We start from the raw sequence: 16,876 nt of genomic DNA, 5'->3' as shown, positions 1-16,876 counted from the left end.
ATGCCTTCAGTGATGTGCCAATCAAATGAGAAGACTTTGGAGGTTTTCTCATAGCAATGCTAATCTTTAAACAGAGGAATACATGTTGGCATATTGTTTCCCCGTTGTTAAATTGCTGACACCTGCAGTGTCGATGGTTTAACCCCAAGCCAACACACATTTTCAAATCTTCTTGGTATTTAATGAATGTTTATTTATGAAAGCATGTGCTCAGGCAGCCAGCTTCTGCTATCAATTTGCACCTTGGCTGCTATTTCCTGCTGCTGAGACCCAGCCTCCTGTGCACAGCTCACAGCTCTGATCAAGCAGCCTTTTAAAAAAAAAAAATTATTTATTTTTTTTTTTTTTAAGTCAAAGCTGGGTATTTGTGCTAACATTTTCAGGCAGCCAGCCTCGCTCCCTGCAGAGCTGCCAGGGGAGAGTCTGCATCCAGCAACACTAGTTGACTTGCACCTTCTCTTCTGCACTCGCCTGCTCGTCGTTCCTTTGAAGGGGTCAGCCAGTGTTTGACTGTTTGGAACTGTAAACTCCCCCCCCCCCCCCCCCGAACTTTACGTAGTCTGGAGCTCTTGCCATTTCACTTTTTCATTTCATCTATCGTCTCTTCAGCTCATCCTCAGACAGTGGGCTTGTTTAAGGACGGCGAAGTCATTTGATTTCGGATTAAGAAAGAGTTGACGATTTGGTCGACTCGATGCTTTGTCCATCAAATGAAATGTCTTCCTCTTGTTATGAAGTCTGAGCTATGGGATTGCGTAGTAACTCAAGTCCAAGGGCATCCACTGCAAAGGTCTGACCCTTATTGGCTGTTTGCACGGTGCTCACTGTTTTTGCATTCAGCAGGGCTTTGCTTTAAATCATAGACTGAATGTCAAGAGCGTGAGCACTGAGGTTTTTTACCAAATTGGCAGCGAGACCGAGAGGTGTATACATAACGCATTGATGCATACAGAATGAATGGCTAGTGCACAAATTATCAGTGGACCATAAGGCATTAAAGCCAGTGGTTTAACATTAATGTACAGAGGTGCCAACGTCTATGCTTTTAGTCTTGGCGTTTATGGTTTTTATCCCCCGCTGGCTGAAAGGATTACGTCGTGGCGATGTTCGACCGTCCCGGGAAGGGCGCTCACCTTCTGAAATCAACTCCTCTCACGATTTTCGGAGGAATTTCACGAAACTTGGCAGGATTCTTTGTTATATGTCGGTAAAACCTCGGTCACAACCGGCCGTACGTGCTCCTACAGCCGGTCTACGTGCAAGAAACGCACGGAGGGCGCGCGTGTGACGTGCTGATTTTCAAGCCGTAGACTGGCCGCAGACCAGCCGCAGAGGTTCTTTGTCATGTCAAACAAACTCTACGGGCGCTTACGTTTTTTTCAGGTTGCAAGACAAACTTGCGGCCAACGTGCGTCTTTCTCCACGAACAAAAAAACCGCGGCGATTTGGGAAATGCCAAAAATCGCACGGCCAAAAAAATCGTACGTCCGGTTGTGACCTAGGCTTAATACGCATACTGTAATTTTGTTAAATTCTTTCACATTTTACCGGAGTTACAGCCCTTGATTTAACAAAATTTATACTTTGACAATTTCACGAGAGTGTTTTTTTCCTTCTGAAATCAACTCCTCTCACAATTTTTGGAGGAATTTCACAAAACTTGGAAAAAGGCCTTGTTACGTGTCGGTAATATGCATGTAATTTTGTTCAATTCGGTCGCGTTTTACTAGAGTTGTGGCTCTTGATTAACAACCTTGTACTTTCAGAATTTCATGAAGGTGTGCTCGCCTTCTGAAATCAGCTCCTCCTCACAAATTTTTGGATGACTTTCTCGAAACTTGGCAGAAGGCTTTGTTATATGACCGTTATACGCATATTGAAATTTTGTTTAATTTGGGCAAATTTTACCAGAGTTAAGCCCTTGATTATTAACAAACTTCTACTCTGGCAATTTCATCAAGGTGTGCTTGCTTTCTGAAATCAACTTCCCTCACGATTTTTATTATCCCCCGTTGGCTGAAAGGCCCGAAGGGGGATTACATCGTGGCGATGTCCGTCTGTCCGTCCGTCCCGGGAAGGGTGCTCACCTTCTGAAATCAACTCCTCTCACGATTTTTGGAGGAATTTCATGAAACTTGGTAGGATTCTTTGTTATATGTCGGTAATACGCATATTATAACTTCGTTCAGTTCAGTTGCATTTGCAGTTATGGCATAGTTGCCGGCGGGGGATATTGTGCTCTCAGAGCACTCTTGTTGACCCCTTGTTATGGTGATTTTTATATAAATCAGCAGTCAAACTGAACCCGAATAAAATCCTTCTCACCAAAGAAGGAAAGAGCACGGGATGTGAAGGATGCGTCCTGGTAGCGTTAAGTGAAACCACTGACCTACACTTCGGGTCTTATGGCCCTTTTCCACTACCCTTTTTCAGCTCACTTCAGCCCGACACGGCTCGCGTTTCGACTACCTCAGAGCAGCATGACTCAGCTCGCTTCAGCCTTACTCAGCACCCAAAACTCTCACGGTTTTGGAGTGGGGCTGAAGCGAGCCGAGCCGAGTGGGGCTAGGGGCATGAGGAGACACTCCCCTGTGCACTGATTGGTGAGGAGGAGTGTCCTCACATGCTCACACACGCCCCGCGAGCACGCTGGGATCTGTAAACACCGTAAACCCGGAAGAAGAAGAATTACAAATTACGAGAATTTCTGAAGCCTTATGCGCCTTGCCTCATCTATACGCTCTTGCCAGTATCTGTTGTCGGTGACAACAAGCCACAGCACCAAGACCAGCAACACTAACGACTCCATGTCCTCCATGTTTATTGTTTACTATCCGGGTCGTGAGATTACTGCTTAAAAGGTCACTGATGTCACTGTTTGCGCTGCCTAACGACATCACATGACGTCCACCCACTTTCGCTAACTCCACCCAATGTGTCCACCCACTTCCAGCCAGCACGGTTCAGTGCGGTTGTAGTCGAAATGCAACTCCAACAGCTCGACTCAGCCCAACTCAGCACGGCACGGCTCAGCCCGACTCAGCTGCGTTGGTAGTGGAAAAGCGGCATTAGGTACCCATGATTTGGCTGGAGATCATGTGATGCTTTTTTTCCCCCCCCACTCAGAGAGCGTGGTGTCTTGTACTTCTGGCTACAGATGGCGGTGACATCATGGAGATTCAAACTTCCCGATAATGGGGTGAGGGGTGAAACACCAACACCTCCCCGAACATGAATTCACAAGGCTCTGTCTTATTAGCTAGTCGAAAACAAGAGAGCGGTTTGTTTAGTAAAACCAGAAACCTGGGTGTCTGTTAAGTCATGGTCACACCAGACTTTTGCTTCACTGTATTCGTACTGCATATCTGGAAAAACTAAATTAACCGCCTCGTTCACTGGCCTAAGGATTTGGTTTTTGTGTTAAAATTTCTAGTTCATGACACTGGTGCCTCTGTTTAATGATGCCACTCTGTCCTGATTTTGCATCCAAGGGACAAGGAGGGAGCGTTTAATATTAAACAGAGGAGCCTTCACCCTGTTGTCAGGACTTTAAGCTCTGTTTATGTCACAGCAGTCTGGCTGAAGGTCTGGGAGAACAGAATTGGTGGGAGGAATGCCATACTGTCTCTCTCCTGTCAATCACAGCACCACGAGAGGGTGGCGAGGATTTGGTTTGAAGTCCGAGGCAGGGGGAACATACTGAAGCTATTACTTGCACTGGCAATTAATACTAACTGGCAAAATCATAACATTGAGCAGTAAAATAATTGGATTGGAGCAGGAACCACTTATCGGCAGCTACAATAGAAGGACTAAATTAAAAGGAACACAAATGGCCTTGGACACTACACACACACACTGGGCAATCGATACTGTTTTTTACCTTCAGGTCAGAGAGATAGATTAGTCCGGCTGTTAAGCAGCAACAACAACAGCAAAAAAAAAAAATGGCATTGCTCGTTTTGTGATAGAAGCATGAAATTTGGCACACGAGCTCAAGTTGATGTATCTAATAATTCTAGATATGGAGGCATTTGATTCATTGTGGTTGCAAGAAAGGGTGTTCGGGTCGATGTAGGTGTATGAAGGCTAATCTTCAGTGTACAGCGTTATGCTTCAGTGGCGGGGATTGTAATCAGTAATGACGAGAGGCATTTTTTCAATATTTTTTTGATGTCACATGGTCGTATGAATCCATGTTAACAGCTGAAACTTTGAACTGTAAAAATGCTCTTCTGGCAGCCTTTTTATTTACTTAATACTGTATCCCTGTGTCATGTGACTAATCACGTGATGTCTTTTGAGAACAAGAAATTCTCCATTTGTGAGGTAGACACTCAATGGGTCATTTTTTTGTAAGCAATCGGCGCCCAAATTACGGGCTTGTCAAAAGGCCCAAAATAGAACATACAACCCTGATTCCAAAAAAGTTGGGACAAAGTACAAATTGTAAATAAAAACAGAATGCAATAATTTACAAATCTCAAAAACTGATATTGTATTCACAATAGAACATAGACAACATATCGAATGTAGAAAGTGAGACATTTTGAAATTTCATGCCAAATATTGGCTCATTTGAAATTTCATGACAGCAACACATCTCAAAAAAGTTGGGACGGGGCAATAAGAGGCTGGAAAAGTTAAAGGTACAAAAAAGGAGCAGCTGGAGGACCAAATTGCAACTCATTAGGTCAAATGGCAATAGGTCATTAACATGACTGTGTATAAAAAGAGCATCTTGGAGTGGCAGCGGCTCTCAGAAGTAAAGATGGGAAGAGGATCACCAATCCCCCTAATTCTGCACTGACAAATAGTGGAGCAATATCAGAAAGGAGTTCGACAGTGTAAAATTGCAAAGGGTTTGAACATATCATCATCTACAGTGCATAATATCATCAAAAGATTCAGAGAATCTGGAAGAATCTCTGTGCGTAAGGGTCAAGGCTGGAAAACCATACCGGGTGCCCGTGATCTTCGGGCCCTTAGACGGCACTGCATCACATACAGGCATGCTTCTGTATTGGAAATCACAAAATGGGCTCAGGAATATTTCCAGAGAACATTATCTGTGAACACAATTCACCGTGCCATCCACCGTTGTCAGCTAAAACTCTATAGTTCAAAGAAGAAGCCGTATCTAAACATGATCCAGAAGCGCAGATGTCTTCTCTGGGCCAAGGCTCATTTAAAATGGACCGTGGCAAAGTGGAAAACTGTTCTGTGGTCAGACGAATCAAAATTTGAAGTTCTTTATGGAAATCAGGGACGCCGTGCCATTCGGACTAAAGAGGAGAAGGACGACCCAAGTTGTTATCAGCACTCAGTTCAGAAGCCTGCATCTCTGATGGTATGGGGTTGCATTAGTGCGTGTGGCATGGGCAGCTTACACATTTGAAAGACACCATCAATGCTGAAAGGTATATCCAGGTTCTAGAGCAGCATATGCTCCCATCCAGACGACGTCTCTTTCAGGGAAGACCTTGCATTTTCCAACATGACAATGCCAAACCACATACTGCATCAATTACAGCATCATGGCTGCGTAGAAGAAGGGTCCGGGTACTGAACTGGCCAGCCTGCAGTCCAGATCTTTCACCCATAGAAAACATTTGGCGCATCATAAAACGGAAGATATGACAAAAAAAGACCTAAGACAGTTGAGCAACTAGAATCCTATATTAGACAAGAATGGGTTAACATTCCTATCCCTAAACTTGAGCAACTTGTCTCCTCAGTCCCCAGACGTTTACAGACTGTTGTAAAGAGAAAAGGGGATGTCTCACAGTGGTAAACATGGCCTTGTCCCAACTTTTTTGAGATGTGTTGTTGTCATGAAATTTAAAATCACCTAATTTTTCTCTTTAAATGATACATTTTCTCAGTTTAAACATTTGATACGTCATCTATGTTCTATTCTGAATAAAGTATGGAATTTTGAAACTTCCACATCATTGCATTCCGTTTTTATTTACAATTTGTACTTTGTCCCAACTTTTTTGGAATCGGGGTTGTACAAAAATCGCCCAAATTAGAAGAAAAAATCCTGTTTCATAAGGGTGGAGAACCCAAAATATTTTAAAATTATTGTTAAATGTCATTTTTTGGCATATAATATTTCAATTTGTTGTTCAGTCGCTTCATAACATGAAGTGAACATGAAATGCGTCTAGCGGTTACCGTAAACCGTGTCTGAGTCTCTGACGTCTGAATGTCGTAAAATATACTTCCTTTGTTTGTTATGAAATTCTCAACGATTCATGATAACACGTGGCTGTCGGTTTGTAGGGGTGTTCACACGGCACATATTTGCATCGATGCTGCACCGATGTATTTTGTTGCGATATATCTTACACCGGTGTAAATTTTGTGGAGCGTTCACACGTCACAAATAGGGATGGCAAAAACTAAAAAAAAATCTTGACCGACCACCGAGCCTCATTAGCCGGTTAAAGTCGGTTAACCTATGAGTTTAAACAGGGATGCAAACGGTGCACCTTTTTCGCGGCTTGTGCAGATCCGATTTTTTTTGGGGGCGTTGGAGTGTCTGAATAATTTCATCAGAGTAAATTCTGTATTAAAATTACTACATAAGCAAATGCCGTTACAGTCCATGAAAAAGTCGGCATCTGCGCCTTTAGTTTGTGTGGAGAGATATGATCTGCAATAACATGAATTGTTGGCTACAGACCGAAACATACTTTCAGAATGCACTGGCCAAGGCAGGACTAAACTCCATGTGCCTTCTAATAATAATTAAAAAAAACAAAATAGTGATTTGTAAGCTAAAAAGCCTGTGTCTACACTTTTCTTTCGCCGAGTGGCAGCGGGAGGTCGGGACATGACTGAATGGGTGTTTCTGATTTGTCAGCTGTCTTTAACTGGGGCGGGACATGACTGAATGGGTGTTTCTGATTTGTCAGCTGTCGTCCTTACACCCATGGCATGCCCCAAGCGTTTACAAACAAAGAATTCCAGGTTCTCCGCTCCAAAATCGGCGGCTTCAAAACGATTGATTTTTTTTTTCACCGACAACCAAAAAAAATTAACCGGTTGACTTTGATTCAGTCAACCACCAGTCAAATGGTCATCGGTTAACATCCCTAGTCACAAACCTGCTTACTAGAGAGAAGCGTGTTAGCACCGGTGCAGCCCCACTTGCGATCACACAGCAGTTTTTGCGACCGTGCTGTACGAATGAACCCTTTGTCACGGTTACCAGTGAAATTGACCATCAACCTGTCCTTACAGAGGGGGGACAGGAAGACAGGGATAAAAGAAAAAGAAACACAGTAGTAACATGAGGAAAGAAAGATTACTATACGATAGTAATAATGCAGAAATGAAATATGCGCATGCGTGAAAATGTACTTCCTTTTCCCGGTTGCCGTGGCATCACCAAGCGCCGGGAAAACAACGTGGATGAAGACACCAGTGTTGCCAGATACTGCTGACGTTTTCTAGCTCAAAATATGTTCAAATCCGCCAAAATGCACTTAAAACCGCCCAATCTGGCAACACTGGAAGACACGCAGTTCTGTTGTTGTTGATATTCGCTAGCCTGGCAAGCCAGACTAAATGTGAATATTTAGTCTGGCCTCGATCCGTAGACATTTCCGAAGGGGGTGGGAGGAACAACCCGCTGTCTTTCAAACTGTCTCTGTGCGTATAGGCCAACGCTCTGACCAATCAGCGCAACAGTGACTGTGACGTAGTCAGAGCGACAGAAAGCAGTGGGGGAGGCCTTGAAATAAATAATTTTTCAAAATGCGTATTAATTAATAAACAGGTTCTAGATATTAAGAAGTTTGGAGATAATGACCACAAGTTTGGAGTCTGTACCACATACACTTTTTTTTTTTTCCCCCCCAAGTGTTTTTCAAGTGTTTGCTTAAACTGTTTGAGAGTTTTTATTTAGTGGTGTTTGGTGAAATAATTTCCCTTAAATTTAAAATAACGGGAAAATAAGAAACAATCAAAAAGTAATGTTTCAAAGCTGTTTATTAATTCTTCGTACTGCACAAACTAGCCCCATCCTTTTGGCTACGAGCGGAGCAGCTGGTAGATCAGACTTTTGCCATAGCCGGTCGGCAAAATGGCGAAAACGTCCTTCTTGAAAAAGAATGAGCGGAGAGCCTCTTCCTGCTCATGTTTCAACCAAAACTCCAAGTCTAATTCTTCTAAAACTGATTCCAAAGCGGAGTCAAACGAGCGCTGTTCACTCGCCGTAGCCATCTTTCCTGTTGCGCTTTCTCCAGCGTCGCGCAGCCTTGTCGTCACTCCTGCAAAAGCCCGCCCAAAGAATCCAAACAAAAACCTTGCGTTGTGATTGGCGGGCACGATTTGATGCCCAGGGTGTTTTTGTTTATATGGTGCGAGGCTAGACCCACTCACTAGGCAAAAATATTTTTGGCCGCTAGGCGGGTGGGTCTAGTTTACTAGGCTAGATATTCGCCATTTTGGAAGCGCAAAATACCAGGATGCAAATTATGCAATGCCCGTATGTAATCAACTCTCCTCACGCGTAGCGAGTCTACCCCGTAGCGTTCAGACGTCCCATTTTATATCGGTGCTGCCCCGCAAACTAGCATTTACTCCGGAGTAAATTTCTTAAACCACCTCCCGAGCAGGGTTAGATTTGCACCGGTTTAAGCAGCTTTCAGGGGCTACACCGGTATCACTTTGTACCGTGTGAACGCTCTACCGGGGCAGCCCCGGTGCTACACCGGAGTAAAAGTTGCCGTGTGAGCACCCCTTGTGATACTGTTGATAGTATAGATTGACAAGTGGTCGTCATGCCGGGTCGTGGTAGACCTAAGACAACTGTTAAATCACATAATAAGAACAGCAGTTCATATATTCATAGAAAACGCACAATCAGTGGCATTAAGTCTACAGGCAGGGGAATGGGGAGGTTTATCACACGACAACAGTCAGAAGACATCAGACGATATCGTTGACACGGTCGAGGTCATTGACTTGTCGTCTGCAACAGCTGCCTTATAGTTGCCAGGTACGCTATGGATTTTTATTACGTTTTATGTGAGACTTTTATGTAATCTGCTTTGTACCAGCTTATTTTTAAACTTGAGTGGAAATTATTTTTATCCCATTTATGCCCAAATTAATTTATACCAAATTATATTGGAAGTTGAATTGAAATAGATGTGCGCCCAAATAGATGCTGTGATCATAATTAGGCTTAGAAAATATTTTTATCTTTATTCAGAATGTTGGAGAAAACTTTTGACTTTTTAGATACAGCACTACTTTATACTTGCACATAATTATGTAATTTCTATTATTTTTATTGCTTGATATATTTATAATTGGTTAAAAAAATTACTAAAAATGATGCGTCAAAACTTTTCGGCACGCTACGCGCGAAAATAGTAAAAAAAAATTTTTTGGCTCGCTACGCTCGACATGGTGCCCAAATTAAAAACCTGTCTTTGCCCCTGCGATCTTGTACCTTGGGAACAAAAGAAGATTCGTTTCACCTCGTTTTCATGTTGGGTCGATTTTGCACATGCGTCTTCCAGGGTATTATTATTATTAGCATCCTCATCAGCTTGAGCTAATGTGCCAAATTTCATGCTTATATCACAAAGTGAACAATTTCTCACCTTAACAGCCTGACTAGATCACTCACCTTCAGGATTGAGTCATGTCAAGTTTTGTGCCCACATCCATTAGACTTGTGAATGGTTGAGCACCACTTTTTTTTTTTTGTGTGCGCGTGTGTTATACAGGGTTTTTTCTAGAAAAATTTAGTATGAGGGCACTCACCATGGCGAGGGAGCGAAGCGACCGGGGGGGGAGGGATGGTGCCCGTTGTCCGTGCCCCCCCTCCGCCGTGCGACGCCTTTGAAAAATTGAGGCTACAATGGGGCATTCTGAGGCTGACAGGGAAATTGTAACAAATTTGTCAACATTGAAAAAGAAAGAAGTAATCTTCTTCTGCCCCGGACAGTCTTTGGCTTTCTTCTGTTTCGTGCCGCGGGATGACATCTTTAAATGCCCAAGTGTCAACTAAAACAACTCGCGAACTACTTGTCAAACTCCCGTGCTGGTGGGTGAAAGGTCATTCAGTCTCGAGAAATCTCGCTCTACAAGTCAGCTGGCCTTGTATATAACCCATGTCAAATCTCGCGAGAGCAGCCACGACAAGTAAACAACATGGCGCCTCGGTCTGGAAACCGCCAGTTCGGATTGTTTTTGCACCGTCTGGCGGTGTATCTACTATGATTGGAATGTTTTTGGAGCAATTATAACATATTTGATGATCAGACACATTGTCACGTGGTGTTGCTGGGATGTTTTCACAGAGAAAAGATCATTTTGAGAAAGATTGCATGTTGTGCAGTAGCATACAAGTGCATGGCCTAAGCGTGACTTGGGGTTCAATCGGCATTTCAGTAAGAGGGCGCAGCGCCCCTGTTCCCCGGTTTAGACAGTTTAGAAAGCCTGTTATTTATTGTGCTTTGTAAGCTTTATTTTCCACTGTTAATTGGTCTACGGGGTATGTTGTATGTGGTGTGGGTAGATGAATTGGATACACACTGATGCTTTTCCTATATGAAGTTCCTAACAGAAAAATAAAGTTCTTTGAATTGAATTAATGGACGATGGAGTTATGGCTCAGAGAATCTGAGGTCGTAGTATTCTCTCGAATCGAGTTTATACCTCATGCTGGAGTTTTATACCTTAGTTATGGCTTCTCTCCTTCCTCTGTCCATTGGTTTATAAAAAAAAGCAAACTTTTTCAGTCTCGAACAGTTGCCGTTTCATTCCTCTGCCTGAACTGCAGTCCTTTTTAGGAGTTCCAGTGTGTGACTAAACATCAACAATGAATGACCGAGTCCTACTTCTGCCATGTTTCTGAAGTTAAATAGTTTTATACTTGAGTTCTGTGGGAGATGTTACACAATGAATGTTGTCAAGGTTTTTTCCCTGCTGTTTTAACTACACCGTACTTGACCTCAAGGCCGAGATACTTGAGGAGTGGCTACGAGTTATTTTCCCAAAGAAAGTGAATCTCGGTCCACCAGTGCCTGAAAGTCACTCTGGTCAGTCTTTTGATATTCCCAGTCAGTGCTTTCATGCTGTTTAAAGCTAAAACGCTGCTTTTCCGACTGTGATTTGTTTGCAGAGAGTCAGCGAGCCTATAGATTCGTGCAAGGCAAAGACTGGGGATTCAAGAAGTTTATAAGGAGGGACTTCCTGCTGGATGAGGCCAATGGGCTGCTACCTGACGACAAACTGACACTCTTCTGTGAGGTAAGGGCTTCTCTGATTGGCGGCTTGATCACCATATGATGGTTGAGTATCGTGAAAATGTCATGTGAGATACCTGCTGCTTGGAGTTCGCCTCTTGTTGGTGTGGAGTGATTTTTATTGCTAGTGTTGCTGCTTGTGAGCATGCACCATCCAGTGTCATTTTTAAATGGTTCTGATGAACAATAATAGCTGTGTATAGATACTAAAACAGTCATTTTCTTCTTTCGGCTGTTTCCGTTAGGGGTCGGAAGAGTGGATAATGTCCCTCCTTCACCACATCCATAAATCTCATCTTTGCTCTTCCTCTTTTTCTTCTACCTGGGAACTCCAACGTTCTTTTCCCAGTATACCCTCTATACATGTCCAAACCATCTCGATCTCACCTCTCACTTTGTCTCCAAGCCATCCGACATGTCCCGCCCCTCTAATATTCTCATTTCTAATCCTGTCCAACTTTCGCACCCAATGAAAAGCCCAGCATCTTCAGCTCTGCTACCTCCAGTTCAGCTTCCTGTCTTTTTGCCGGTGCCACCGTCTCCAAACCGTACACCATTGCTGCTCTTGTACACTTTTTCCCTTTCACTCTTCCTTGAACCCTTCTGTTACAAATCACTCCTGACACACACTCCTCCATCCATTCCAACCTGCTTGCACTCTCCTTCACTTCTCTTCTGCACTCTCCATTACTTTGTACAGTTGACCCCAGATATTTGAACTCATCTGCTTTTGATCACCTCTACTGCTTGTAGCTGTACCATTCCGCTGTCCTCCCCCACATACACATGTACTCTGTCTTGCTCCTACTGACTTTCCTTCCCCTTCTCTCTTGTGCGTACCTCCATATGTCTAAGTTTTCTTCCACTTGCTCCCTGTTCTCACTACAGATCACAATATCATCGTCCGTGGGGAAAATCGAGATTAGATATGTACTACGTAGATGGATACTAAAACAGTGAATGGGTAATGATGATGATGCCCTTTATTGTCACTAGTCACATGTTCCAGCGAAATTAGCCATCAACCTGTCCGTACATATACAACATACAATTGACATAGGGTAGACAGGACAGGAAGACAGGGATAAAGATAAAAAGGAAACACAACATGAGGAGAGATGAGGAAAAAAAGAACCCCCCCCGTCAGGAGTACAGTGTGGGAACATTTAAAAAAAAAAAAAAAACTTTGCACACACAGCACACAACAACACAAGTACACTTCAAACACGGGACTTGAGGAGGTAATCCAGCGCAAGCAAGCAGCCGTCCGCTCCTGCAGCCATGAAGGCGCTGGTCACGCACCCGCTTGTCACACTGGGGGTAAAAATGGTGACCGCTGAGAGTTAGAGAAGGAATGCGAGGGCGAGAGTGTCTCCCGGCAGTGACCTTCAGGGGGAAATGTTGCCTCAGCAACGGCCTGAACCAAGGCCGGTGCTGTCTCAGGGCGCCGAATGTCGATAAGATATGAATTGTTTGGTAATAATTGCAGTTCAAAATTAGTTATGAGTAGAGAAATGAATTAAAACCGGACCAACCATTTTGAGCCAATTGCACATCTGGCAAACTTTTTTTTTTTTGTAGAAACTCCACACTTTAACGTCGCTGAAAGGAGTTGTCGCACAGAATTTCTCAGAAAGAGAAGGCTTCATTTTTCCCCCATCAATAAAAACTTTAGTGCCAGCTCACATATGAATTTAAAGTGATTGATGGTTGTATGGGTGTTTTGAACTCCATATTTTTTATATCAATAATGCACTATAATTGGTATCACAATATTGGCTGATGGCACCTGGAAACCCCGCCCCTTTCCTCATGCCTCACCTCGATGTCCCTGCTTGAAAATGCAAATAATTTTGTTTAAATTGTTATATTTATCTTTTTCCTCGAGTAGTAAGGAAGAAAGTGTGCAGGTAAGTTTTTCTCGTGTATCTTAACCAGTACAGACGTGAGGCTTTTTCTTTTTTTCTCTCCTCCCCCTTCTTCCCTCCCAAGAGCCTGGTAGTTACTCCGGAATTCTGTATATGTGCGCACTACAGTTCCTACAATAGGCAAGTGTTTTGTGAAAGGGCTATATGGAAGATGTAATGTCGCTTTATTATGTTGTCTGTTATTTATTTTCATAGAATTGAGAAAATCACAGTTCCAGCGTTGCTTGCTTTGTCACTGAAATCACATCTCATTTTGTTTCATGTCCTAGTGCAAGCTTGCGCTTAGGGCATGTTTAATTTTAAATTACAATGACCTGGGAAAGTAATTTAAAGGACTAGTCAAAAGTTTGGACAACTTTGAATTCAATGCTATTTATTTATTGTTTTTATTAAGTAAGTCACTTCATGTCTTAAAGTAATGATGGATGTTTCTCTTGGCTTAGTTGTTCGGTTCTTGACATAATATGGATTACTACAGTTGTTGATGGAATAGGGCTATTTACTGCATTTTTATTATTTACTATTTACTGTTTGGTCTCAAATTCATTAATAAGGCAAGAAATTGCACTAATTAACTTTTGACGAGGCACCTGTTAATTGAAAAGCGTTCCAGGTGGCGACCTCACGAAGCTGGGTAAGATAACGCCAATAGTGTATAAAGCGTCATTAAGGTAAACACTGACTACTTTGAAGAATCTAAAATATGGAACATATTTAACTTTTTTTGGTTTACCACATAATTCCATACATGTTCCAGATGTTATTTCATAGTTTTGATGTTTTCAGTATTGTTCTACAATGTAGAAAATAGTCACAATACAGGAGGGGGGAAAAAAAAAAACCCTATGAATGAGTGTCTGTGTCCAAACTTTAGACTGGTACTGTAAATTGTGATGCATAACGTGGTGTTGAAAAGTCTTCCAGGTATCATGATTTATGATAATTTTGTCCAGCCTTAGTGTATCGCCCTTAGTCACAATCCAAGGCCCAGGTTCAGGGATGTGATTTTTCCGCGAATTCGCGGAATTCCGCTTTTTTCACCTCAAAATTTGAAAAAAAATTTTCCGATTTTTCGCTCAAAAATCCGCATTCGTATCCTATTCGTTCCGACTATCAGTAATTCCGTCATTGAGATGAAACGAGGTACGTGATTGGCCCATCGCTCTGTAACAACCAATGAACGCGCTTGTTAGATAGCTGTACGTAAGCTCGCTTCAAACAAAGAGTTGAAAGATGGCAGCCTCCGTGATTGAGCGTGAAGATGCAAATCGAGTTAAAGAAATCGACAGAATAGTGAAAAACCAGTTCCGCTGGGAATGGTTGGAGAAAGAGGTTGCTACAGACGTTGGACATAAGACTGTGAGACATTTGTTCAGCAATTTCGTTCTTTGGGGGGAGGGCAGAGGTCTCTGGCTGTCAAGTTTGGGGATGCTGGGACCTCCCCTGCCCGAGCTACGAGCGTGCAAAGTCGGGCTGGAGCCTGGGATAGAAACGAAACCTAAGTGAGTGAACACAGTAGTTTTGAATATCCTTAAGTGAGTGAACACTGGGGTTCTGAATATCCTTAAGTGAATGAACACTGTGGAGTTATGATTATCCTTTGGTGAGTGAACACTATAGAGTTATGTATATGAAGTTGACATTGCTAGAGTAGTAACTGCAGAAAAAAAATGACTGATATGCTGGAACTGGACATGGATGCTAGCATCTTTTTTCTTTGAGAGTTCCTGAAGACTTGTGGATGAATTCTTATGTTGCATCATGTTTGTTTGAAAAGGCACATTTAGGTATGTTCAACTTCTACAGTAATTGAGAGTATAAGGCCCAATCCCAATTCTAATTTCTACCCCTTCCCCTCCCCCTTCCCCTTGGCCCTTCCCCTTGAAACTGAGCTACAAGGGATAGGGCTTGAAATTCAACCCTTACGTATTGGGATAGCCCTTCAACGATCGCATACGTCATCGCGTACCTCCGTCAGCGTTTACGTTAGCAAAACGCGACCAAATGCGTCATTGGCTGCGACCAGCCGCTACAGTCAGAGCCAGAGGCAGAACCAGAAATCTCTGCTGGCAGGGTGTGATTTGTTAACTAACACCACTGAATGGGATATCTTTGGCGCTTCGTGCACCACATCCGACAGAATGAGGTGTCAGAACACTCATGTAAACAATAAAAGCGAGAATAACAGAACAAAACGTACGCAGTCAAGCAACCGAAAACAATACTCACTCCCAAAGCTTTTTAGCAGCAGCTTGGATTTCAGAAATCGCTGCTCATTCTCAGCTCGAAAGCGAATCAAGCGGCGTGTTTCCTCTGGATAACAACTTAAAACACGTAAATAATGGAGAAAATACATTTATGACAATCTTTTGGCGCGGGAACCGCCATCTTTCTGAAATCCGCATGGCATTGTGGGAAATCACTCAAACCCCTTCGTTCGGAGTCAGCTCCAGGAAAATCTCCGTTTGGAGGGGTACAGAAGCCCTACCCCTTCCCCTACCCCTCCGCGTTAACTGGGATTGGGATACCCCTACCCCTTCACGTGAACGCGCAAAATGGAGGGGAAGGGCCAAGGGGTTGGTCCAAGGGGTGAAATGGGATTCGGCCTAAATTTTGTTTTTCCTTATACAATTTTCTATTTATTCTAATGCAGATGATTTAATTTAGAATGACATTTTTAGGTTTCATGTTTTGGCTTTTTGTCAGTTAAGAATCATTGAATTTACTATAGGGGCTCAGAGTTGCATGTTGACCATTAAATTGGCTTGAATTTGTTAATCATGACAAGTTTTTTCTTGTGTGTTTGCTTGCCATTTTAGTACAATTTTTAAGTCAGAAAACCCCAGAACCCAGGAGCTTTGGGGGGCTTCGCCCCCCTTGTACCCCCACCAGGGCGCTGTCCTGGACCAGCTGGGGGCCTGTGGCCCCCAGACCCCCGGCTAAAATTTTCAGATAATTTCACCAGCCCCAAATCGCATCCCTGCAGGTTCTTAATACTGATGTTTTTCTTTATTGTACAAACACCGTAGAACTACACAAACAGCACAAACATAACAGTCAATCATACATTCATAAACACAAACATGAGCTTAAACCTTATTAAAATAACAAACAAAAGGCAACATACCACTTTTGCCGGCTTGTAGACTAAGAAGGGTTACAAGTTGTTGTTAAGCATAAAAGATGATATCAAACTTACAATACTTAAGCACAAGACACTAGAGAACTTCCAGCACATCAAACAAGTAGCCTTTCTTTGTGCTCACCCAAGAGCTCCTTCATTCATTAGGCGCCAACAAAACATTTCACAGGAAGTGACTTACATAAATGCATCATGGGAGATTGGGTCCACCCAATCATCTTTACAATGTTTCTCTTTTCAATAAAGTCCATTACATTTTTAATACAGTCATAATATCATACAAATATGTGCAATATTTTAATTATGTAAAAACAAAAAATTATAATTAATTATGCAAAATTGTGCAACACTTGAACATAAAGGGTAGCCATTACTTTTTATGGCTGCCTTCACACTTAGCTTTGAGCATTTTGTCCTAGTAACTGGTGTGTGTGTGTGTGTGTGTGTGTGTGGGAGGGGGTTTTAAATGGTGTCTTTCTTGCATTCAGTGCCTCTCTATAGAAGATTGAAGTTGCCTGACGGATTAAACG

The 16,876-nt window shown here is 42.8% G+C and overlaps 1 protein-coding gene across 1 annotated transcript in view; it reads left to right on the top strand.

The window, feature by feature from the left end:
- spop (speckle type BTB/POZ protein) overlaps positions 1-16,876 on the top strand; it is a 151,757-nt gene that overhangs the window by 47,169 nt on the left and 87,712 nt on the right. Inside the window, exon 4 of the mRNA XM_060901837.1 lies at positions 11,153-11,280. Coding sequence (XP_060757820.1) covers positions 11,153-11,280 — 128 coding nt within the window. The remainder of the gene's footprint in view (positions 1-11,152; positions 11,281-16,876) is intronic.

This window comes from Neoarius graeffei, chromosome 20, assembly GCF_027579695.1.
Source record: "Neoarius graeffei isolate fNeoGra1 chromosome 20, fNeoGra1.pri, whole genome shotgun sequence".
NCBI lineage: Eukaryota > Metazoa > Chordata > Actinopteri > Siluriformes > Ariidae > Neoarius > Neoarius graeffei.
This window is presented reverse-complemented; position numbering and strand designations above follow the sequence as displayed.